Source organism: Syzygium oleosum, unplaced genomic scaffold (assembly GCF_021117445.2).
Source record: "Syzygium oleosum isolate NSW1041296 unplaced genomic scaffold, Sole_v2.1 Sole_v2.71, whole genome shotgun sequence".
Taxonomy (NCBI): domain Eukaryota; kingdom Viridiplantae; phylum Streptophyta; class Magnoliopsida; order Myrtales; family Myrtaceae; genus Syzygium; species Syzygium oleosum.
In genome coordinates, this window is record NW_026607555.1 from 1 (window position 1) to 25,000 (window position 25,000).

At 42.7% G+C, this 25,000-nt stretch overlaps 5 protein-coding genes across 6 annotated transcripts; 3 read left to right on the forward strand and 2 right to left on the reverse strand.

The window, feature by feature from the left end:
• Positions 1–441: 441 nt before the first annotated feature.
• Positions 442–1,572, reverse strand: LOC130137296 (peroxynitrite isomerase Rv2717c-like). Its single transcript, XM_056308079.1, has 3 exons — positions 1,202–1,572; positions 1,045–1,113; positions 442–755 (listed from the first exon to the last, which is right to left on the reverse strand). Exons 1-3 carry the CDS (start codon positions 1,475–1,477, stop codon positions 636–638), a joined length of 465 nt encoding a protein of 154 aa, XP_056164054.1. The 5' UTR covers positions 1,478–1,572; the 3' UTR covers positions 442–635.
• A 1,802-nt stretch (positions 1,573–3,374) lies between these two features.
• Positions 3,375–6,568, forward strand: LOC130137297 (serine/threonine-protein kinase AGC1-7-like). The gene is made up of 4 exons (XM_056308081.1): positions 3,375–3,711; positions 4,201–4,262; positions 4,375–5,217; positions 5,596–6,568. The coding sequence occupies exons 3-4, from the start codon at positions 4,406–4,408 to the stop codon at positions 6,503–6,505; spliced, it is 1,722 nt and encodes a 573-aa protein (XP_056164056.1). The 5' UTR covers positions 3,375–3,711; positions 4,201–4,262; positions 4,375–4,405; the 3' UTR covers positions 6,506–6,568.
• A 1,801-nt stretch (positions 6,569–8,369) lies between these two features.
• Positions 8,370–12,548, forward strand: LOC130137298 (uncharacterized). 2 transcript variants are annotated; one of them, XM_056308082.1, is made up of 5 exons: positions 8,370–8,529; positions 8,639–8,773; positions 8,855–8,892; positions 9,404–9,470; positions 11,894–12,548. In XM_056308082.1, exons 1-5 carry the CDS (start codon positions 8,386–8,388, stop codon positions 12,287–12,289), a joined length of 780 nt encoding a protein of 259 aa, XP_056164057.1. In that variant the 5' UTR covers positions 8,370–8,385; the 3' UTR covers positions 12,290–12,548. The 2 variants fall into 2 exon arrangements, with proteins under 2 accessions (XP_056164057.1, XP_056164058.1); XM_056308083.1 differs by lacking the exons at positions 8,855–8,892; positions 9,404–9,470.
• A 340-nt stretch (positions 12,549–12,888) lies between these two features.
• On the forward strand, positions 12,889–14,018 carry LOC115689600 (uncharacterized). Its single transcript, XM_056308077.1, has 2 exons — positions 12,889–12,896; positions 13,673–14,018. Exons 1-2 carry the CDS (start codon positions 12,889–12,891, stop codon positions 13,992–13,994), a joined length of 330 nt encoding a protein of 109 aa, XP_056164052.1. The 3' UTR covers positions 13,995–14,018.
• A 2,954-nt stretch (positions 14,019–16,972) lies between these two features.
• On the reverse strand, positions 16,973–19,087 carry LOC130137299 (protein SOMBRERO-like). Its single transcript, XM_056308084.1, has 3 exons — positions 18,919–19,087; positions 17,989–18,263; positions 16,973–17,814 (listed from the first exon to the last, which is right to left on the reverse strand). The coding sequence occupies exons 1-3, from the start codon at positions 19,085–19,087 to the stop codon at positions 17,230–17,232; spliced, it is 1,029 nt and encodes a 342-aa protein (XP_056164059.1). The 3' UTR covers positions 16,973–17,229.
• Between the last annotated feature and the right edge of the window lie 5,913 nt (positions 19,088–25,000).

The window sequence follows — 25,000 nt, forward strand, 5'->3', positions numbered from 1 at the left end:
AACTTCTTTGTCTCCTTGATAGATTTACCTGTTACAACCCCTCTTAACTGACTAGAAAGGTAACATGCTTTGGTTAGGATGGAACCCAAAAACAAATCTGATGCTTGAGATAGCAACTTCTTTGTCTCCTTGATAGATTTACTTCAGCAGGATACAGCTACATGGTCAAATTCAGTCAGCCTAGATTGTATTTTCTCTTAATTCCTTGCCCCAAAAATTCCTATTGCTTCACCAAACAGTATCGATGCAGAAGAGAGGGACAGGCCTAATCCTGAACCAAGCATGTATCCACATGAATTAAGTTTTTTCTCGTCACCTGAAGCAGGCTCATTCCCTATTGATCACAGAGATGATTGAATGGAGCGCACGACGATTACGACCATAAACAGTAAAAAGATATACGTCAATAAGTGGAAGGGGTGAAAAATTAAGCAAAGCATAGGGGCCATAAAAAATCACCTCCATTCAATTTTCTTGTCCGTGGGCATACAGCACACTATATCCGTAAGTCTTAGAGAAATTTGACACAAGACTGACCTCTCATTCTATTCCCGCGTATTCTGATTTTTGTTTATGCATATTCCAAAGGGCATGTCAATTGAGACATCGGCACACATAATCAGAAGATGATGGTGTCAAACTTTTCTGAGCACAGCCTTAAGGTGGGGCTGAAGACTGGTCAAGGCGGTGGCCATTTCCACAACATAAGACAATTCCCCATCGACCAGCTTGAACACTCGAGTGATGTCTTTCACCTGGCAACAAGAAGAAAGAGGTCAGCAGTAGTTGTGACAAAATTAGGTTGTTCCTAGCAACGGCGGCGGGGGGAGCAGCAGTTCAGTATTTAAAGATCATCGATGCTACGAGTCCAATAGCAACGAAACAAACATTTCGAAAAAAGTTCCATTTTCAGAGAGGACATCCACCTCGTATTCGGTCCAAACAAACCAAACAGGAAAAGGGAGAGTAGCCAGACCAGGATTTACACATATGAGAAGGAGGAATAGGGGGATTATAAGGAAAAAGAGAATCTAAAGTCTTAACCTTGGAAGCGTTCCCCACAAGATCACTCTTAAGGCAGATGACTTTCTGGTCCGCGTCGAAGGTCCCCTTCTGCAATGATAGGATGAATAAAAAGGGGAAGAAAGATTGGAGCAAGAAGCAGAGAAGGGAAGGGAAGGGGTGGGGAGGGAAAGAGAACCTGGACTTCAACGAGGCCGGTGCTCTGAGCAAGGACAACCTCGAGAGAGCCGTCGAGCTTGGGGCGCCAGAAGCCGGACTCGGAATGCATGGGGAGGGAGGTGATGGGGTTCCAGGTCCGCTGGGAGTAGGTAAGGACGGGCTTGCGAGGGTCGGGATGACAGAAGGTGAGCTCCTCCGTGTAGGCGAAGGAGTCGATGGTGGGATACACGCCTCGCCCTTCCCCTCTCCACGTCCCCACCAGGTACCCAATCCCTTCCACTGCTCCATGCATCATTCTTCTTCTTCTTCGCCTTCTTCCTCCTCCGCCTCCTGTAGGCTGCCCCTGTCTGGTTTTCTCCGCTGTCCTTGGCTCGCTCGCACGCTCGCTGCTCAGTCGTCTCTCTCTCTCTCTCTCTCTCGATGTGTTCACCTCTTGGATTCCGTCGCCTTCATCGGACCTTAGGAGAGTTAGGGACCATGACCTTCGGGCTTTCTTTTGGGCCCGATGACTACTGGGCTCCATCAACAACTTCTTCTCTCTTCCAAAAATCCAGTTAATTTCCTCAACTCGAGTTTAATATTCATATATTCCGTTATTTTCATTTTGATCCCTGAATTTGCGCATCAAGCCCTTCCATTTGTCTTATCGATTCCTTTTAACTTGCATATCCCCTCTAACCATTCCCTCGGATTTCGATTTCGATTAATCAAAACTTGACGTGCCTACGATGGCTGGCAAAATCATGACATGAAAAAACTTATCTCCGTTAATGCACATGACTGAAAACCTCGAGATCAAAATGATAGCCGAACTTTTAATAAGACATTTCTCTGCACAAACGCGATGCTCGGGCTTCTCCATATTAGACTTTTGCAAGTCCCAATTGATCCGTCGATATAGTTGAAAGAAGGGTTCTTATTTTTATGGAACTCTCTGGTCTTTGTCTTTCCTAAAGTACTAATTGAGTCAAATAATAAAAAGAAAGATGGAGATGAAAATTATTACAAAGTTGTTCAAATACAATGATTTATAATTAATTAACACAATGATCATTTATTTTTACTAATCCCCTATATTTCTTTCATATAGATGTGAGATAATACTGTTTGCTGTGGATAAAATACATTCAATGAATGAAAGTATTTGTATGAAATATAAATAAATAGATAATTTCTTGAAATCAAGTGTTGAGAGTATGTTTATAATATCTTGTCACGTATTATGCATTTACAGGATTTATGGCGTACGAATCGAGGAAAGTGTTCAGTGTTCATCAATAAGCATTATCCATAACACTGTTTGAAAAGTATTCGAAACGATAAAAAAAAGGGAAAATGCCACCAAAAACTCCAAACTTTACTCTCTGTGACACATTTACTCCGAACTTTTTTTTGTGACACCAAAAACCCCAAACTTTCCTATTTGTGACACATTTACCCCAATGTACACTGTCCATAGGCATTTTCGTCTTTTCCGCTTTTTCTTTTTTTTTTTCCTTTCCGGCGAGGGGGCCCTCGTCGGCGTCGGGCGAGGCTCGCCCTTGCCGGCCCAGGCGAGGGCGAGCCTCGCCCGACGCCGGCGAGGGCGAGCCTCGCCCTTGCCGGCAAGGAAAAAAAAGAAAAAAAAAAAAGAAAAAGCGGAAAAGATGAAAATGCCCATGGAGAATGTACGTTGGGGTAAATGTGTCACAAATAGAAAAGTTTGGGGTTTTGTGTCACAAAAAAAGTTCCAGTAAATGTGTCACAAATAGAAAGTTTGGGGTTTTTGGTGTCACAAAAAAAAGTTCGGGGTAAATATGTCATAAAGGGTAAAGTTTGGGGTTTTTTATGGCATTTTCCCTAAAAAGAATGGCAAAGCTCGCACATGAGCTGAGGCTACCGTTGATGGCGTGTGCGACGGTGATTGAAAATGCCAAATGTCTATCCACGTATGGTTGGGTGTATAGTGGGGGAGGGTATAGCTCGGTGGTGGTGCGTGGGAATGGAAACTGGAATGGAAGGATGGCAAACCCACCAATCTGATCTGACAAGACGATCAAGCGGCCATGTGTCCCTGTTTATTTATACCTGGAAGACCCCTTTGACCATTTCCTAAAACAACGTCGTGACAACCTCCTTGCTCTTTTCCATCTCCCTCTCTCTGCCATTTATTCTTCGGATTTGTCAAATTTTAGCGTTCTCTCTCTCTCTCTCTCTCTCTCTCTCTCTCTCTCTCTCTCCTCACCTTCCAACAATGTCTGGTGTTCTCCTTGATCATTGAAAGCCCAGGATGATCCTCCTCGATGAAACCATTCAGGGAACTTGCATTAGAAACAGCTCATGGACGATAAACATGCACCCGATATTGTCCTTTCGGTTACGACCCAACTTCCCTCTCTTCCAATAATCCATACCTCCGCAAAATTTGACCCTCGGTTTGCCCCCCAGAATCATCATGTTATTTGGGTCTGCGTGTTTGTGTCTGTCGAGATTGAGAAACATAGAGATGTTGGAGCCAGTTCGTTCCTCCAAAAGCCTTTCTATTCATTGGTCAGTGTTTCCCACACGCTTCCTTCATTGGTTTTGTTATTGCCCTGCACTCTGCATCATAGGCTAGTTTTGGAACATGATATACGTGCTTAAGTATTTTATATGCGGCAGGCCTGTATCAGCATTCATGGATTATCTTAATTGGACAAAGTTTGCCCGACTCCCATGTCCCTAAAATGCATCAATAGACGTGCCTGCCACCCAATTTTCCCCGTTGATGGAGACATCTGTAGATGTTGGTCTCTCCTTTATTTGAGAGAGAGATGTATCAAATGAATTTTCATTTGATACCATGGCAAATACAAGTCGTAGTTTGCAATTTCAATCATTCCCGGGATAATGATCAGAAGCTTCCTTTTTCTTTTTTTCGAAGATGAAGAACATGTGAATTCATCTAACGAAAACCTGCCCGGATGGTTATTCCTCAAGTGAATTCGACATCGTTTCAGCATAAGTTCACATGCTATGTTTTTCATCCTTTTGGTGCAGAAACGTTGTGATGGGTAGAGTTTCGATCTCCAGATTCCTGTCGGTGCATGAATCGTAAAAAGGTGAGGCATACCTGATTTCCTAATCTGATTTCGATCCACTTTGTTCCAAATTAATATGAATTGTACTGATCATATCTCTAAAGATGAATGTGCATTCTATATGATTGATAAGGAGCGCACACAAGCCAAGTAAACCTGAAGTTATGGACTCAATCCCCAAGAACAATACAAGCCTATGTTATGACATGCCAGGCTATCCCAGAAAGCCAGATCAAACAGCCAGAGATGTCTCCGAGTCTACCCCTGATTCACCTGCTATACCTGCAAATTCTGATCCATTTCCCAAAAATTGTGAAGTTGGATTGAGAAAAGTCGAACAGGATACCAAGAACAATACTACTGTTGATGGATCGCCTATTTGCCGGCAGCAGATTCCAGGCCTAACAAGAACACATGCCAATAATCATAACCACAATGAAATTCCAACAGCTTCATCAGCAGCGATATTGACAAGTAGACCACTCACAACAACGACGCTGCAACCGCAACCAAATACAAAGAACTACAATAGCCAGCAGGGATCAAGCCGTAGCAACAGCTTGGAGAGCTCGGGTGCGATGCTGAGGCCCCACACAGGTGGGGATGTTCGATGGGAGGCCATCAATATGTTGCCCAAGGGAGGTCCCAAACTTGGCATGAGCAACTTTCGGCTCCTGAAACGCATAGGATATGGGGACATAGGGAGCGTGTATCTCGTGGAGCTCCGAGGAACCAACACTCACTTTGCCATGAAAGTGATGGACAAGTCATCCCTTGCCAGCAGAAACAAACTCCAGCGAGCTCAGACTGAAAGGGAGATACTCGGGCTCCTCGACCACCCATTCCTGCCCACGCTTTATTCTTACTTCGAGACCGAAAAGTTCTATTGCTTGGTCATGGAGTTCTGCAGCGGAGGAAATCTGCATTCCCTCCGTCAAAAGCAACAAAACAAGCATTTCACCGAAGAAGCTGCGAGGTTCAGTACATTTCTTTCTAAATACTTCCCTTCATTCAAGTTAATTAACCAGCTGTGTGACTAGATGCTGCTTCCTTTTCTCCAAATTTTATCTTTAATTCAACAACCAGTGCTTTCCATTCTGTGATAGATCATCAATTTATCAGATCTCCATGGGCGAGCACCTAATGAATTACTCATAATAAACATCTTAATTTCAGGATAGCAATCCATCTTTTCTCTAAACTGTGATAAACCAAATAGATAGATTAAGGTTTTGTGGCTCAGAAGATCTGCTGTACCTTAGGATGATGGAACTTTGAAGGGTGATCAATGGACCACAGCATACTTCTAAAGTTAGTGATCTCTGTCAATCGATTAACTGGTTAACTTTAACAGGTTTTATGCATCGGAGGTGCTGTTGGCGCTGGAGTACCTGCACATGCTAGGTATTGTATACAGGGATCTGAAGCCAGAGAACGTGCTGGTGAGAGACGAAGGGCATATAATGCTTTCAGACTTCGACTTATCACTACGGTGCTCGGTCAGCCCAACACTAGTAAAGTCCTCCTCAGTACATGTAGGCGGCAGCAGCAGCAGCAGCACTGGTTTTTCGTCTGGGGCCATTTTGGACGAGGAGTACACGGTGCATGGTTGCATGCAGCCATCCAACTTTTTGCCACGGATATTGCCCGGGAAGAAGAACCGCAAATCTAAATCAGACTTTGGGGTGATGATGGGTGGAGGAGGGCTGCAGTCCCAATTGCCCGAGCTGATGGCGGAGCCAACCAACGTGAGGTCCATGTCCTTCGTGGGGACCCATGAGTATCTGGCTCCGGAGATCATCCGTGGAGAAGGACATGGTAGTGCGGTGGATTGGTGGACGTTCGGCATATTCTTGTATGAGCTGCTGCATGGCACCACTCCTTTCAAGGGTTCGGGCAACCGTGCCACTCTCTTCAACGTGGTCGGGCAACCCTTGAGATTCCCAGATACCCCACAAGTGAGTTTCATGGCACGGGACTTGATACGAGGCCTCCTAGTCAAGGAGCCCCACAAACGCATTGCCTACAAGAGAGGTGCCACTGAGATCAAGCAGCACCCATTCTTCGAGGGAGTGAATTGGGCCCTGGTGAGGAGTGCGGTCCCGCCCCATATACCTGATCCCGTTGACTTCTCCCAGTTTGCTACAAAAGATCCAAAGGTAGAACACGCCAACAAGAAGACGATTACTGATAATAATGCTACTCATTATCAGAAAGACATCGATCCTAGTGACTCTTCTTACATAGAATTCGAGTACTTCTAACAATCATGGACAAATTTATCACCGACGTTTGATGTATACATGAATAGAGCTAAAGATTTAGCAGTTTGAGCGCCGTGGCATCTCTCTCTCTCTCTCTCTCTCTCTCTCTCTCGCACTAGGAGGAAGGTGCGAGGGTGAATCGGGATGAGTCACCAATGCACTTTGCTTTGTAGCTAGTGAAAGCAAAGATACCATGTTCCCCTGGTCATGTGATATGTTTAACTTATGCTGTTTGGGATTTGAATGGCTCAGTTCAGTTGCCCCCAACTGCAGGGAACTGCTGACCTATGGACAGCGGTGTGTGGCCGTAGATGTCCTACCTAGTGGAAATTTTCTGGTCGTGTTACGGGAAAGGAGGTCTAATAACAACTTGAGGTGATGTCTTGGGTAGAATTTTGCAGAAATAGGCTGCATATGCCTCTAACATCAAGTGTTGACGGTGCAAAATCCTTCCACTTTGGAAAATGGTTATCTTTATCAACAACCCCGAGGGGTCGCTTGAGGCCTTTCTGTTGTTACCCGAGGATCTTGACCTGAGAATAATTATGGCAGCTTATGAGTTCAGTTCATGTAGCTTTCTTTTTGGAAGGCTTCTTTTATCCGATAATCCAGGGTTGTATAATGTAAGGGTGATCAGTTTCATAGAGTCGATTTCTACCCTAAAACTTGTAACCTGCTCGATCAGGATCAGTTCTCAATTTATAGAACTGCGAATCGATCTTGTTGACACTGTAACGGGCCTGCAGCTAGACTGACAAATTCCGAGCCAGTTTCAGGATCAATCAGGGAATGAGCTAGTGTGTTTTTCTTTATTGCAATAGTGACGTTACTTGGATTTGCAAGGCACTCATTTGATGCTCTTGTTGATGGTACTGAGAAAAGCATTATACAAGCTCCTGAACATCTTCGGCCACGGAGTGTTTTTTGTCAATAGAAGTGATGAACTTCTCTTCTTTATCCCATCTTTCACTACGTGCCACGGCTATCCATCCATGTTGCCAGTGATTCCTAAGATAGAGATAAAAATAAGTTTTTCTTCTTCTTTAGGGAAAAAGCCACTAAAAATTCTGAATTTTTTTTATGATAATCAAAAACCTCAACCTATACTTACTGTGACACATTTACCCTAAACTTTTTCGTGTGACATAAAGAATCTCAAACTTGTACCGATCTTACATATTTACCTTCCGTTAGATGATTTTTCAGTCAAAATAACGTAGTTTTTAATTCACTTAAGCCACGTGGGTGTCATGTCAATATCATTTGCTTTCCGGCATCCATGTAGATAGATTTTTAACGGGGCTCATTGACGGAGGGTAAATGTACCACATAGGTACAACTTTATGATTTTTGGTATCACGGAAAAAAAGTTTAGGGTAAATATGTTACGGTGGTCATAATTTGCGATTTTTGCTCTTTTCTTTAAGACAAGTGAATGTGTGTTAAATATGTATTAGCTGCACCGCCAAATCACCCAGGGCTTGAATTGCCGATTCAACAAACAAAAGACTCCAAGCGTGCGGGCACTCCTTACCAACACCTATGCTATGCACTATGCACCCTTCATCATCTCTTACAAAAGCTCGTCGAGAACATCAGAGAGGTCCGATTCTACGCTAGACCGCCGGTTTCAAGATGGCGCCTACATCTCATATAGGATCAGCTACAGGGGATGCACATGCTATTATACCATAGCAATACTACCATCCCACGGTAGGTGAATTACAGTAGTACAGAAAAGCAAAATGTGGGAAAAGAGATTGATCTTTGTGGCCTCTCCAGCGCGGCGCGTGGGGACGAAGACGGGATCAGGGGGGCGCACCCAACAACACTTGGAGAGTCTAATAAATCGATCGAGTGAAGTAGTTAGATGACTTCAAATGGCGGGGAGGTGGTGGAACTCGACCATGGGGTGGTACGCCTGCCCCTGCGCCTCTCCCTCTCCCTCTCCCTCTCCCTCTCGTAACTCGGTCGTCCGCCTCAATCTCGGATTCCAAGATATCGCCGAAATCGCCCACAACAAAGTGAGCCTGACTGACTGACCCTTCTCTCTCTCTCTCCTCTCTTCTCTTTTCTCTGTAGGGTGGGTGGGTGGGTAATCTGATCGGTGGGGCTACTGGGACTTTGTGGTAGGTGCTCATCTCAGCTGGTGTATCGGCGGCCATCGGGCAGCTGTCCAAGCCCTTCACGTCGCCGGAGGGAGATGCCAGGAAATTCGATTTCAGCGCCGCCATTCGTTCCGGTGGTTTCCCTTCCACCCACTCCGCCGTGAGTCCCCTTTCCCTTTCCCTTCTGTGTGTGTTGCGTCCACTGCCCCTCCTCATTCCATCTTTTAATTGTCTTCCGTAGGCAGTTGTGGCTACCGCTACCTCCCTTTCTTTCGAGAGGTAACCCACTTTTTTCTATTCAGATTCTCTCAGATATATCATGTTTGAACGCTTTTCCCTAAAATGCTAACTAGAGCGTTGTATGACAACACTTTCCTATCTCCTTTGCTCTCAACATGATTTGGGTATGGACCGTCTGGATAGATTAGTTGATGTCTTGATCTTGAGGGAATGTGCAGCATGCGTCTTTTCTTCTCGGGCGTTTTCTGCTTTGGTTTCTCTTAGCCTCTCCATCTCGTTCATCTCTGCTGGTCTTCCAATTGGTTGAGAGGACTGTGCATCTCCCCTATCTGCCCTTATTGCTACCATGTGGGGTTTTCATTTAATAAGGACCTCCTAAACTCGTGAGCCATGTATTAAGAGTGTTTCTATAGAGATACACTTCAATTCCCAAGAATCCCCACGCCCCTCTATATGACTCCAGAGGCACTAGAGAGAACTAATGGACTTCTTCCCCCCAAGTCTTCATGATTCCTCCTGAATTAGTCTCTTCTACCTTCCCTTGTGGCAGGGGATTCTCAGATTCAATTTTTGGACTCTCGGTTGTGTATGCTGCACTTGTCATGTATGATTCCCAGGTAATCTTCTTGTTTTTTTTTTTTTCACATTGTTCTTGCTTTTGTGGGTTCTGATTTCTTCTTATCCTTCCAGATTGATGTTTGAAAGCGGGCAGATACCTCTGTTTTTTTTTGGGTTCATGATGAAAAGAATACCTCCTTTTGTTAGTTCTCCGAGGATTTATAATAAGAAGAATTGAGGATGCATGGCATTTGGTAGCAAACCGTATTTCGGTCCTTGGTTCAAGTTTAGACTGTCACTTGGGAGGTGGCTTATTATGCTTTTTTGAAGATTACCATCTTGTATGTATTTTCGTCATGTATTTTATGAAGGTAAGCAACCTTCAGTTTTGGGCCACAAAGAAAATCATTACCTCATCTTCCTTCGTTAATGTGGTTTATCCCTTGATGGCTGAAAGGTTGAGAGGAATTGTCACCATATAGTTGTAGCTTCTTTCTGCTCCCACTTCTTGCACCAACTGAAGTTTATTTGTCTTCATATTTTCACTTACCTCAGTGGTCTCCTTAAGAGGATTGCCTAGTCTGGTTTGGTTTTCTCCAGCCTTTTCTTCTTTTTAACTCTATTTGGTGGCACTATCTTCCATCTTGAAATACATTACATGATCATGTGCTTAACATCTTTGATTGCTAATCATGGGCTGACTCCTTCGTCTGTTTAAAAGACCAATCATCCCTCATATGAAACTTCTCTACAGTTAATTAGCTTAGTAGCTGAAGATTGATCTCTTCATTGGTCTTCATATCAGAAGCCTTAGCAATCAGGGATAAGCACCTCGTCACCTCCTTTCCGTGTCCTAGCAGACAGAGAGGTGATGTTGGACGATGTGATCAGATGCTATTCAGGTCTGTAAGTACTTGGCTAGGAACAAAACCGGTGAACTGTACCCCTAAGAAGTATCTCTGAGCAGTAGCTTGGGACTTAGGCTGAAAAAATGTAGCCAAGGAATTGAAGGATATTCAAAGAAAAGGTTAAAAATCTCTATCCGTTGGACAAAAGCTTTCAAACTTAGGGTTGCTTATGCATCACGCCTGAGAGAGAAATTCCAACACGTAACTCAATAACAAAAAGTTGTTAAATATTGGAATTTTAATGATTCAACCAATGAGTTATTTGTATGAAATGCAAGTATTTAAAAACTCTTATCAATCCTAATCCAAGTTAAAGTAGAAAAGTCTTAAGTAGGAAGCCTAATCCTAATTCAAATACTATTGCCCCAATTCTCGAAGCTTGCCAGTTTTTCATTCATCAGCCCTTATTATAAATACTAGCTGCATTCCCCTCTTCAATACCTAATAAGAGGAATATAATGGGTGGCCCTGGAATTGCATTTATCAAATTTTCACTTGATGAAAGATTTTAGTATTCTAATTGTTGTGACATACCACCTTCTTCTTTTTTTATGAGAATATCACTTGCAATTTTGATGCTGTTCTTAATGATTCTCCCCTACACCTGAGCAGAATTCACTGTGCTACTCTACATCCAGACAACAAGCAGATAGGAAGTCTGTCGCTATGTGCAGTTCTATTTCTGTCCCACCATCTTCTATGAGCACTTCTTTTCCACATTAGCCTTGTCTATAATTTAGAGATTATCTCTGCCCTGTAATTATTAGTTCAGCCATAATGGACATCATATGTCATAACTCATTTATCGGCCAAAAATAAAAACTGCCATCATTGGTTGTTAAAAAGGGCGGGAATTAATAGCAACTTGGGCGTATATTATAGCTTTATATGTTAGTCTCTTGGACTAACCCCCTCAAAAGCATGCTGCAGAAACAACATCCTGTCTTAAACCAAAGTCAGTGAATTTGAGAATACTTGTCTGCCAGTGGACACAGATTCAATATGAAGTCAAATTTCATGATTTGTCTGCTAAAAATATTTTTCAGTTCCCTCTTGTGGTTGTCTTGGTGTTGAGTTGCCACGAATTGATATAAGACTATAGAGAGGAATCAGAGGATTAGACTCACAGGATGCTTTAGATTTAGAACATTGAAGGATTTTGGAACCCCGATAAATGTCGGAGTTGTCCAACTCTTGTCAATCTTAGTCTTGTTGCCTTTATATATGCTGTATGACGTAATGGTTTTAGAGGGCTGGCCTTTCAATATGATAAAGCTCAACCTGTTCGTGTTCTAAGCCCTTTTAGGGTTTCATGACATTTGACAATCTATGACGAGGAAGTAGGAGGCACTGCTATTACATTAGACCAGTGACCCACTTGAAGAATTATTAGTCGTGTTTCCTTGTTAGTCACGTTTCTCTGTAAAGGCTTTGGATAATGATTCTTCCATCGATTGTTTTTGGTAGAATTGTAATCAGCTGCTTACATTGTAGCAATGCAGCTCAATTATTATTTGGTTTGGTTGGCTGAATTGGGGCATCTTCCGCCGGATTTTCTCGTGGTGTACGTGCAGGGCGTAAGAAGAGAAGTGGGGAAACATGCCAGGATGATGAATGAAGCTCTGCTGCAGAAAGCACGGGTGAAAGCTCCATCCGCGGAGAGCAACAGAGTGGGAAAGTCATCTTCGTCACCCTTGAATTTGGGTCAAAGCGGCCGGTTTCCGATGGATGGAACTGAAAGGGGCTCCTTTAACTTAAAAGTCACAACTACCCCATTGATGCTCAGAGCAGACGACACAGAGGAGACAGAATTGCAGTCAGGAATGGGTGACGATGGGGACAATAAACCTGGTATAGACGGAGAGAGTGGAATGAGGCTGAAAGAATCGGTTGGGCACACAGAGGTGGAAGTTTTAGCCGGTGCTATATTGGGCTTCGTGGTCAGCATGGTTGCAAATACCTTGATGTAGTAGTTCTTCCTACAATACCTGTATTCTTTCTGTCCTTCCTCCTTGAGTATGGAATGGAAACGTTCCTTCAATTCATCATTCTTCTTAGTGACTGCAAAACAATTGCGGGAATGATACGATCAACTCATTAGGCAACCGTTTTCTGGTGATGGCAAGGTAGCCTGCGGGCCCTGTAATGATACACTGGCTTGAAATGCGTGGGTTCTCAGGTTGGTGTGGTCTATATACGAGTGCTTGGACATAGTCCCTCTTTTCTGTCCAGAGCCCGCCGTCAATGGACCTACTTTCCTTGCTTGTGGACCAGCAGCAAAGCTAATCTTCGTTCAAAAAATAAAAAAAAACGATAAGATTAACGAACAAAGAAATTCCTTTCGTTTGGCTTCTCCATTTTCAAAGAACAAGCCATATAGATGACGTTATAGAACAACGAACTTCCCCCTTCCTCAGGCAGGCGGGTTTAAATCAGGCAAGGGCCCACTTAAGTGCAGGAGACATACTGTAGCGGGCCCAGCCAGCCGGGAAAGCCATCACTAATCCTTTATCCCAATTCAAACCGTGAGTTAGTGACGCGGCGGTGGATGAGGTGATGAGCTGCCGGGATGGGGAGGCACGTGGTTGCAATTTGGAGTGCGTTTGATAACCATTTTGTTTCCGAAAATAATTTTTATTCATAAATGATTCTTTTTTATTCCGTGCTAGAAAAAAATTCCTAAGCATTTGAAAGTGTTTGGTAACTGTCCAAAATTTTTATTTTTGAAATAGAAAAAAAAAACAGAAATGTGTTTGATAACTACACAAAATTTCTTTTTATTAATAATATTATAATAATAATTTGAATTTTTTAATATTTCTTTCTTTTTTTTTTTCTTCCTTGGCTATGGCCAGGTCGCCGGCACCGGCAAGGGTCACCCTCACCACCGCCCTCGCCAGATCCGACGAGGGCTGCTCGTGGCTTGGGCGAGTGCCGCCCTCAGCGGATCTGGCAAGGGCAGCAGCGAGGGTCACCCATGCCAGATCGGGCGAGGGCCACGACGCCCTCGCCAGCCCTGGCCGATGGCCGACCGCCGGCAATCGGCCATAGGCCAGGAAAAAGAAGAAGAAGAAAAACAAGAAGAAAAAAATTTTCTTTTCCATTTCTGATTCTTGTTTTCAGAATCAAGAAACAACTTTTTTTTCTTTTTGATTCTATTCCAAAACTGATTCTGGGAACAAAGTTTTGCAAATTTGTGCCCGGGAACAAAAAATTTATGAAACGGATTTCTGTTCCAAAACTGATTCTGGGAACAAAAAAATAAAAATAGTTACTATTTGACCAGTTGCCAAACGCGCCTTGGCTTCCACGTGGACAACTCCTCTTCTCCGTTTCTTCCTATTTTAGTTCAGATCTGCCGTGAGAGAAGAAGAAGAAGAGAGAAGGATAATCTCTAGGAAGCAAAAATGTCAGGAGCGCGGGGGGGCAGAGCCCAAGCAGTCGAAGACGGCGACGACGTACGAGTCGGTGGAGGGAGGGGCGAACAGGACGAGGACGGACGCACGCACCCCTCAGGACCAGGGGGGCATTCAGGTGGACATGCTCCAGGAGAAGGTCCCCGATGCCACCGGGCACGGCGGCCCCGTCTTCGGTGCTGCCGCCGCTGGTAAAACCAAGGATGAGGAGTCGGAGGACAAGCGGAAGCTCGACTTGGGCGTCACTGGCACCGGATGATGTTAAGAATCACGCAAAACTCTCTTAGCTTTGTAGATGTAGCTCTCTCTCTCTCTCTCTCTCTCTCTCTCTCTCTCTCTCTCTCTCTCTCTAGTTCTCGCCGTCTATTATATCTCCACCGGGTCGGTATGCATGTATCCAATATATTCCAAGAAAGAAACTACAAAAAAAAGGAAACAAAAGAGGGAGAAGTAAAGGGGGTAGTGTAGTGTAGGCAATTTGATGTTGTCTCCTTTTGATTTCCTTTCCGCTCCACTGCCACACGTACCCTGATCATTTGTGCTTTCTTTCAATGTAATCGCTTTGAATCAACAATAAGGTCATCATTATCTCTCGAATAATCTTAAAGTGGTACTCAGGCTTTGTTTAACGCTAATCTCACCTTGCCATGTGGCAAGCGCCATGTCATTAGGTAAGTTCACAGAGCAATCAATAAGATATGGTGGGCTTGTCAAGTCCAGCAAAACTTCAATTTGTTAACGACCCCAAAACTCCGGAAGAAGACAAATACTGAATTGCGAGATCCTTTTAACCCAGACATAGTATTTCTTTGACAACATAATCCACGAACATCAATTCCATGTTCACCCCTGCTAAACAAAAGCCTAACCTCAATCCAGAATTCCTCAAAACTACTCCGAAAACCATAAAGTTATTCATTATGCGCGAATGATGTATTGAAGTGATAGAGATCCACCAAATTAACAAAAAACGAGAGCCAAATCAAGACTATTCCTCGCGTTCTACATTTGAATCTTTTCTTCTCTCTTTGGAATAACTATTAATCTACATCCACCATAAACTAGAATATCATACCAACTTTCCAAAACTCTATTATCTTTAATTTAAAAACTCCAATTGTCATCCAATAACATCTTCTGTCCCTCGACAATCCCGACAAAATGAGAAATTCGATTTCCTGTCATGGAGTAGTCCCTCTCAAATCACGGACAATCAAATCCAAAGGAAAACCCTGTAGTCAAATCTTCAATATAAGCATCACATAGCAACTCGAAATTAACACAACAACCAACGATGCATGACTTCCTCCTTTTCTTACTTCCATAGAGATGGAAACCTTATATTCGACATGTAAGAGATGGAAACCTTAGTCTTCTTCTATTCGACATGTAAGAGATGGAAACCTTTATGATTCATATATATCTGAGTATGCATATTTAGCTCAAATAAATGCGGGGTGTTACATAATTCTCGACCCTTATATTTCAACTAGATTTTCACACAACGCTACCACATGTACCGCATTAGATTTCATTTGGACCATGCTCCATGGGAGCCCTTATCTTTGAAACTGACAATATCTGGATGAAGTCATCTTCAAACAGGCCTATACGAGCACCGACAGTGGGTGGCACGGGGCATATTAGTCAACAGATGAACTGTCCAAAGGAAAGTGATTAAGGATTTTATTCTACTTTTGCTGAGTTTTGTTTCCGCGAAATTTCAAGTTTGGTCAACAAAAATTGTGCAACTATGTCGGTTCTCCCGGTTACGGGGGGTCAAAGGATCAATCATCAACCAAATTGAAATTAAAAAAGGAGGTATATGCAATCCTACGAGCGGGAGGAGCTTTTATCGTGGAGCTACAAGGTCAAAAGACTTGATGACTCATTAGTTCTCTTCATATTCGACTTTTCCCCGAAACAATCAACTTACAATCACTCGGAAAAATAACCTCATATGAACGGAGGCGACAGAGTTGAACCAATTACACATCCCAGCATCACTAAGGAACACCGATCCTCCATCTACGGACATACTTGTCGATCCTCAGGCAACTATTGATTTCTTCATCAGCAACAAACCAGGCACTTGAACTCTTACCGAAAACATCACACTTTCGATCACTCCAGCAGCTCGAGGAACACCACCAATTGTGCAGGATGTCACTCCCTTTTCTCCATAAAAGATTTATGTTAGTTTCATTCCAGATCATCTTTCTCAAACTTTTAACAAAAGTTTACCTTTCAAAGCTTGTAGAGCCCACACAAACTCCATTTCCCATCCAATCGATCTGTGAACTCACTTAACTGCAGCAAGTGTGTACTCACTTGTTATACAGCTGAATTAGGCACATCAGGATTGAACTGCACCAGCCTGTGGCAGGGGTCAATAGGACCTTTATTTCTGACCAGCTTTTAACCATCAGCTCGAGAACAATGGCCATTGGTTGATCCAGTGGAAATACTCTAGAGCAAGGCACCACATCAATGCATGGTGAAGCTTGACTAGCCACCAAGTCCTCAGTCCATGCAGGAGGCCAAACCCGTTCATTGGGCCTCCCCACCACCCATGACACGTAGCATGAAGATCAGTGGCTGAGTCATAAATGACAGGCGCTTTGGCCATCTCCAATTTGATGTATGTTTAAGATGTTGCTTATAGAATTAACTTTGTGCCACTTCCTCCATGAATAGGTGCTGTCTCCCTTGATTTCAACAACCCAAGTACTGTCTTTCAATAGTCGAATGGATATTGTATAACATTGCATGGGCCCAACGAGGGATCTCCCGTTTTTGGAGACAAGTCAATCACACACTCTCAATACATGGTAAAAAGTCTTTGTTGAGGTACGCAAAAAGGGTCACATTGGCATTCGCCACTCATTTTTCTCGTTGCAACTAAAGTACAACCTATACTTCATTTTCCTTTGTGGTGTGTCGCCGAACCGTGAATGAGCTTAGCTCGGGTAGCCCAACCCTCATCGATTTCAGCATCGTCCAATTAGTTATTTGATATATATCATCAATAGTTTTTTATAACTAATTTATTTAAATTAATTTATTATAATTTTTAGTTTGATTACTTTATAATTAATTTTCAATTTGACAAGTCTCGTGATGGCCCATTCCACGTGACTATTCGTTTAGTATCAAATGGGCATTCCTGTCTTCTCCACCAAACGAGGGATTGGGAAATTAGAAATGGAATAGGCGTCCCATCACAGGCGATTCCCTTCTACCAAACGTGCCATTATAGTTTCTACGCGGTGACAACTCAAAACCACAAGAAAGTCATTATCCAAGGACAATTTTCCCTCAATTCATCCTCTCAAGCAGCTTAAAGGAGGTAATTCTACAACTCGGAATTAACTAACCCCCCCAAGAAAAATAGAAGGTAGTCGATAAGCAGATCATCAAGTCTGTCTTAAAATCCTGGCCATGAGTATCTTGGTAAGCAAAATGAAATTGTTGAACCCTAGGTAGCTGACGAGCTATTTGGGGAACTTGAACATGTCTGGATCACAACCCAAATAGTGGAAAGGGAACTTGTGCTGAGATGAAGCTCTGGCATCGGCCACGACTTGCACTTGGGAGGGTGGATAGGATTTAGGCAGCGACTGGCATGGATCAGCCTGCTGCAGCGGCAGGCACTGCTGGTGCTGCTGCTGGTGAGACGTGGCCGCAAGAAGTTTGTCCAAGAAGGACCAATCTCCTCCGCCGCCACTGGAACTGCTGCAATTGGAAGTTGCGGTGAGCCTCAGCATCTCCTGCACATCTCCAAAGGAGGAGGAGGCGACCTCTGGGCTCAACAGCTGCGGGAGGTGCATGGAGCACTCCATGTTGTAATTGTTGCTCAGGAGGGATTGTAGTTGTAGATGATGATGATGATGGCGATGTTGCTTGGGCTCCACTTGTGATGTTATACAGAAACCCCCACCACCACCTGACTTCATGCACTGACTGATGTGGTCATGTGACTCCTGATGATGATCTTGACGTTCTTGACACATTTCTGCTTGGAACCCAACTCTATGGTTCTTTTTCTTGAACACCCTGCATACCACCCACCCATCCTCCTGCAAAGAGATCGACATTGAATATTTATAGCTACTTTTTTCAAGTCACCCGACGGCAGTTCCTCAGTTCGCATCCAATTAATTTCCTTTTGTCATGTAAACACATAAATCCAACTCCACTAGCTAGCTGCTGGACTAATATATAATTTAACTTGTCTATGTATGGATATATACCTGGAGGTCTGGGGCAGATTCTTCTTCAAGCCGATACTCATGCATGATCCAGTCGGTCTTCTGGCCATGAGGAGCTCGTCCAATGTAGAAGACTAGGGTCTTCCTCATCCCTATCCTCTTTGAGGTGCTCAGGTGGATGGCCTTGTCCCTCCCTGTTGCCTTCCAAAATCCGGCTGCTGTTGCCCGATTTGTCCGAGTTCCGGTCGGATATTTCTTGTCCTTGTGGCTGAAGAAGTACCACTCGTTTTGAGGACCCGTTCCAATCTTGCACTTGTCTGCATTAGTTTACAACATGCAGTCCTCATCAAATACATTGCTAATATAAGTCGGTGCCACTGTGCCAGTAATCAAAATTTTGACTTGTACAGCATCCATTCGGATGTATATTTCGCCAAAAGGCAAGGAGATATAATGCCACAATAGTACATAATTAATATGATCTGGTGCAGATTAAATTATGAAAAATACGAGAGATACCGAAACTTATATATGAAATCAATTTACAAAGTGAATGAAGCAGGATACTGATCTCCACCATTGCTCTTCAGTTTTATTCCACTGTCCTCTCTTTCTTTGATGCAATAGAGGTCTTCCACGCAGTCAAGCCAATTCATGCGTTTTTTTTTTTTTGGTGAGTTACGTAACTGGAACTTTTCTATACATGGCTAATGCAGGTTCAATTCATTCTGTCTTCTGGAAACTAATAACATGGATCTCATTATGTTCCAAAGTGAGATTTATGTAATCTGCGGAAAGATAAATCGCTGTGGCCCCCTCTTTGATTCAAGTTGATGTGTTAGCAGATATTGTCAGTTTTCTTTACCTTGGTTCATAGATACTGAGTTATGCCAATATTAAAGCATGGAATGAAAAGTGCGAGGCACAAGGAATTATATAGAAGGAACGTATGAAGCAAGTGGGCATAATGACCTTTAAGATCCCAAGGTTCGAGCTTGTTGAGATCAATCTCTCTAATAACGTCGAGATCGATGGCTTCATAAGACATCTTCTTCCTCAGATAGTAATAGAGAAGCTCCTCATCGGTGGGATGAAATCGGAATCCGGGTGGAACTGAAGGTTGTCCATTGCTGGCCATCATCTTCCTCTACTTCCTTAGGGGTGAAAACAAAAAGCAGAGAGAAATGATGCAGGTTTTATCAGCTGATTCTACAAGCAAATTAATAAAAGGTAGGGGGGACTGGCTCCATACAACAAATGCTCTCCATAGTCATAGTATATATTCCATGCACTGAATCAAACCCTAGTATGCATAACATTAAATAGACTACAACCTCGAGAAAAACCTAAGAAAATTTAAAAGAGTGGATAAGAACAAAACCAAACAAAAACAAAGAAATATAGTAGTATGTCAGGCAAACAATACTGCCTTCGAAGATCAATAGATGGTTTTCAATAATATCTTCGAGGACAGGAGGACCGCTAACTTAGTAAGTCCTCCACCGCAGCAACCCTGGATGGACGTACACACTTCTGTAAAAACATTGCATCTTCTGTGATATCTGGTCAGAAGGGTAAGAAGAAAATTCAGGAGAAATATAGATGATGTCTTGGAACCCTAGGGTGAAAGGATGGATGTTTGTGAAGCTAGTCAACTATGGTAAATCCATCTCCGACCAAAAAAAAAAAACGATGGTAAATTTGTTGGGGGAATAGCTCAAGTAGTGAGACTAAGCACGCGCTTTATATGTGATCTACACTGCTCATCATGGAGCGGAGAAGAGAGGATGCTGCTCTAGAAGTTAGCTGAAATGAGCATGCACACAGCATCTAATGCATTTAATCTCTATTGCATGACCTCCGATCCAAAGAAAAAAGAGACAGTGAATTGATCAGCTTCACCATTGTGAAGCATGCACCGTTAATGAAGAAGACAAACAAAAAAATGAAAGATGAACTAACTGATGAACCCTGGAACTGGAAGTATGCAGTTGGACGTAGCCTTAGCTACCTTTTCAACAGCACTAAACAGATATTAAGGAACATATCACAGAATTAAAAGAGAAAATAGGTGAAAGGAGAAGAAAAAGAGCAGACCTCTGATGTCAATAATTCTGTTTCTTTTGCGCTCTTTTTCCCAATGACAAGAAGTGAACTTTTGAAGAGGGGCCAAACTTTTTATCCGGAAGAGATGAGGGGAGAGAAGCCGCTGATGAAGAAGAGACGTGAAGGAGTGGGGCTAGAGAAAGCGAGAGAGAGAGAGGTTATTATCAAACAATTATATAGAGGGACTTTCAAACAAAGAAGCAAGGGAATTGGAAAGAAAGAGAGAGATGATCAGGATAGTCTCTGCTTTTTCAATATATAATCCAATATTCTGCAATAGGGATGGTGACGAGAGGAGAGATGGGCTTGACCAGCCTCATTTTTGTCACGAGAGTGTGTATTACTATTGACTAAAAAGCAAAAATGAGGCGATGGGTGTCCGTTGAACGGGAAACCTTGTCCAGGCTATCGCCTCATTACAATGAAGAAATTCTGCGCTGCTGTCATTTACCCATCTCTACATTTTGTCTGATAATCTCAGCTCTTCCTTATTTGTTCACATTATGGACAGCTAACAATCTTCTGTTCATATTTATATGGGTTTTCCATAATTCGTCCCAACCGCTATGTTGAAAACCCTACTTGTCTTAGTATTCCAAATTTTCTGGTCTAACCTTTTGGAAATGATGACAAACAATCTTGTCCCTTTTACTAAACATACCTCCATATTTCTTGTTTTCTGCTATTGCAATATATCTTGACGAATATCACAAACGTTATTGCACCTTTCAATATTATTCCTTGGAATAAAATTTCTTCGAAATTAAAGTGTCCCAGTAGTTTGAGCTGACTGAAGCAGGTCAATTGATTTTTCATGCAGGGAAATAGATAGAGAGTTATATATTTCAATAATCAATATTCAAGAACTTGGGAGACTGTAATAAATAAAAAATCATGGGAACAAACTCGATCCTTGGATCCCGTCCGGAAGGGAATGGAAGAAGAATAGAAAGCGACTAATCTGCATGTCCAGCATTAATTAACAGCTGGTTGTCGAATGAATAAAAGAAAAAGGATAATATTATTGTATGTTCACTATTTCCAGGTCAAGCTTAAATGGCACCTCAAATTCAGTGCAAATTGTGCCAATGGGGGAGAGGGTCATGAGGCGTTTTTACGCAAATGCCCATGGCACTGAATTGGTAGAGATGCAGGGACATCGATCCGGATGCATCACGCCTTTACATTTTCATGGTTTTACTTGTGTAGGATTGCCCTTTTCCACAAAAGATCAGAGGCAAAGAAGATTAGCACGTGAGGAGGGGTAAGGGGGAGAGAAAGCAAATCCCCTGAAAGTCCGTGGAAGATACACGTGCTGATCCAACACAGACTACACAAACCAATGTCTCGGTTGGATTAAATTAAATTATAAGAGGTTGTGGTTGTTGTTGCTGAGATTGGCTTCATTCATTCATCTCCTCACTAGAGACTACCCACCCACCGAAGGGATTCCCACGCTACCTCTCTCTCTCTCTCTCTCTCTCTCGCTCTCTCTACTAATTCCCGGTCAATTACGGAGACCGCCCCAGAATAGTGGCTGAACATTATGCCATTATTAGGGTCATTACCATCATTTTCCCCATTTGATTAATCAAAGCCTCGCAACTTCAACACAATCGCCGGTCCACAACTCTTTTAAACCTGCGTGACCGAGTGCCGTTGCCTTTACGAACACTGCATAACGCCATTAATAGGCGTAGCAAATGAGTTATCCATGGGAATCCTAGGGCCATCTCCCACACATTTCACTTGCAGGCTTCGAATCTTAGGTGGTCGTACTGCTGCTTCCCCACCTTATAACCCCACGATACCGGCATGTTACCTTTAATTGTTTCATTGAAACCCCCTTGAAAAAATTGGATAATTTGACTACCAAGCATGGCAGTTTGGAGGTAAAGTTCTAGCCTATCTCTCCTCAGATCATGAGTTCTATTTATGTCGTGAGCAAATCTTTGCATTACTCATATGCTCTACTGAGTACTACCAGAATTTTTTCGCCCCCGTCTTGCCAAAGGAGGCTATAACGACTCACTCGCCCTTTTGAAGCCCATTTCCTGAGTAGCCTTAATTCTACTAGACATTTATTAGCGCGTGCAAAACTCGTATCGACAACGCTCATGGAATTTCACGCTTGGTTACCTTTACCCATCCTTCATTTACGAAAAAAAGGACTATTTCAAAAACCAAGTTGACTTTGCTTTCTTTTTTTTCCTTTCAGAGTTTGAACGCTATCCAAATTTACAGAAATATAATGCTAATGACATACTAACACCGATTAATAAAGATTTTCAAAATAATGTGACAAATTAAAAGTGGGCATTTGAGGGAGAATTACCAAAAAATCCTAGATATATTACACTTATGTCAATTTAGTTCTAAATCTTTTAATTGTATCAATTGAGTTTTATGGTACATTTGGGAATGGCTTTCCCAAGCCACTTTGGGTGTCCAAAGCCCCTTGGACTAAAATTAGGTGTTTGGGAACAATTTTTAGAAATCCCATTCAGCAAAAGTCAGCCTTGTGAAGGCTGAAAGCCCAAGGCAGGTTCTAGGTTGCTTTGGGCTTTTAGCTTTCTTGGCATGCAACACTCCCAAATAAGTAAAAAACATTTCTTCCAAAACTACCCTCATCTATTTTTTGATTTTTCCAATTTTGCCCTCGTTTATCATTGTTCATCGTCTTCTTCACTTAGCTCGGAGGCGTGGCTATGAGGGGACGACGACGGACTGGAGAGGGGTCGGTGTGATCGTGCAACTTAGCGACGTTCGCCTGGGGTTGTATGACCGTTGCGACGGGCCACGCTACCCAGGCGAGGGCCGCCTGAGGTCGCGCAACCTAGACGGCCCTCGCCAGGAACTCGCATGATCTCGGAGAGGCACTGCGTGATTCAAGCGAGGGTCGGCTAAGATCGTGCTACCTAGACAACCCGGCGGCCCTCGCCTAGGTTTCGCGACCCTCGTCAGGGGTTGTTCGATCCTAGGCAACCCTCGTCGGTGGTCGCCGTGGGCTGCCTGAGGTCGTTCAACCTCAGACGATGGCCGCCGGCCCAAATCTGGGTCGCTGGCGGCCGCCTGCCCTTCGTCAGCTCTGGCAAAGGGTTTGAACTTTTCTTTATTTAAAAAATAAAAAAAGTGCCTTGCAAGAATAATTTTTCTAAATGCTATTTTACCCAAAGTTGCTTTGCAATGGACTTTTAAGTTACAACTTAATAAACACAATTTGCATTTTGAAAAACTCCTTCAACTTAAAGTCATTTGCATTTTTCCAAAGACTTTCCCCCCAAAGTGTTCCCAAACGCAACCTTAAACCTTTTCATTTTTTGCCAATTGAGTTCATTCGGCCAATTTTAGCTGATATGGATGCCGGGTGTCCTATGTGGCACGGCTGGTGTTGATATGGATATCTTTAATAATTTTAAAATAATTTTTGAATTTTTTTTTTCTTTTCTCTTCTTTAATTTTTTTGGAACTTAGGGTCGGCGACACAGGCAAGGGTTGTGACACCCTCGCCGGCATTGGGCGAGGGCGTTGCGGCCCTCGCCAACATTGTTTGATGGCCGTGATGCCCTCGCCAGCCAAAGTGAGGGTGCGTAACTTCCCATGTAGATTTTCTGAGGGTTGTGACACCCTAGCCAGATTTGGGCTAGGTGAGGGTCACCGGCACCAGCGCTTGCCCTAAGTTAAAAAAAATGTAAAGAAAAGAGAAAAGAAAAAATAAAAAAAATAAAAATATAATAAAAAAAAGGCCCATGTTAGCGTCGACTGTGCAACGAAAGACGGCCAGTGTTCACGTCAGTAATTTCCGACCAAAATTGATCGGATGGACTCAATTGGAAAAACGCAAAAATGTTTAGGACTCAATTAGCACAATTAAAAGGTTTAGGACTAAATTGACACAAGTATAATAGGTTTATGACTTTTTTGGTAATTTTTCCTAAACAATCAACACCAAAGAAGATTTTTTAGTCATGACTCCGTACATCACTTTTATAAATCGATCTTACTCTACATGACGTTATTGTATATGGCTTCAACGCTTCAGTGAAGATGTTCATTTTCAATTAATTTAGTGGAATGCAAAACTCCAATGATCCGCGTGCGCTATCATGATCTAAAATGTTCAATATTGGTAAAATAGGGTACTTGATTGTAATTATTAGAATGTGCTAGTAAATATTTAACAAGTGACAAATTTTTTAGCTAAATATGTCTATTTGATTGCTAACTTAACAAATTACAGTTCAATTTCACTAACCGGTATCGAAGTCTACCAATATCTATGAAGCAACTATACAGTCATCAAATAACAATTAAGTTAATTGACTCTTAGTTGACCAATATATTACCAGCTGAGATCCTAATTAAACAGTGCCTATCAAAATGTACCAATTGTCGTATGAAACCACTATAACTATTTGCTACTAACTATGTTGGAATTTACCAATGTCTAATTGATCAGTAGCTTAGCAGCTTTCGTTTCAATTTACCAGTGGATCGAAATTTATTAGTATTATCAGTACGAAGTGACTGGTAAAGTTGAAATGTATGCCCATAACATAACTTGACACTGGCAATGGCATATTCAAATGCAAGCCGACAATTTATTAATTATATACAGTGACTTGGCCAACTAGATCCAAGTAAGCAATAATGAGTTCATGGAGACTCGTGCCTTGTTTATGCCCAAGGATGTTTGGCTACGCTGCAGGACCAAGTGCTGCATGAATGCACGACCGGACACCTGATCATGTATGACAATCTCCAGGCGTGGAATTGATCATGCATGCGATGTGGCAAAATATACTGACTGCCATCTTAATCAAGACAAAACCTTTTAGGCTAGGCCAACACTTGCAACAATTACATGCCCATGCTTGAACAAGCAAGCATCAGAACTCGTTAGATTGAGCAGTTCGATCGATGCTCGTCTGTTGCAAGGTGTCATGCT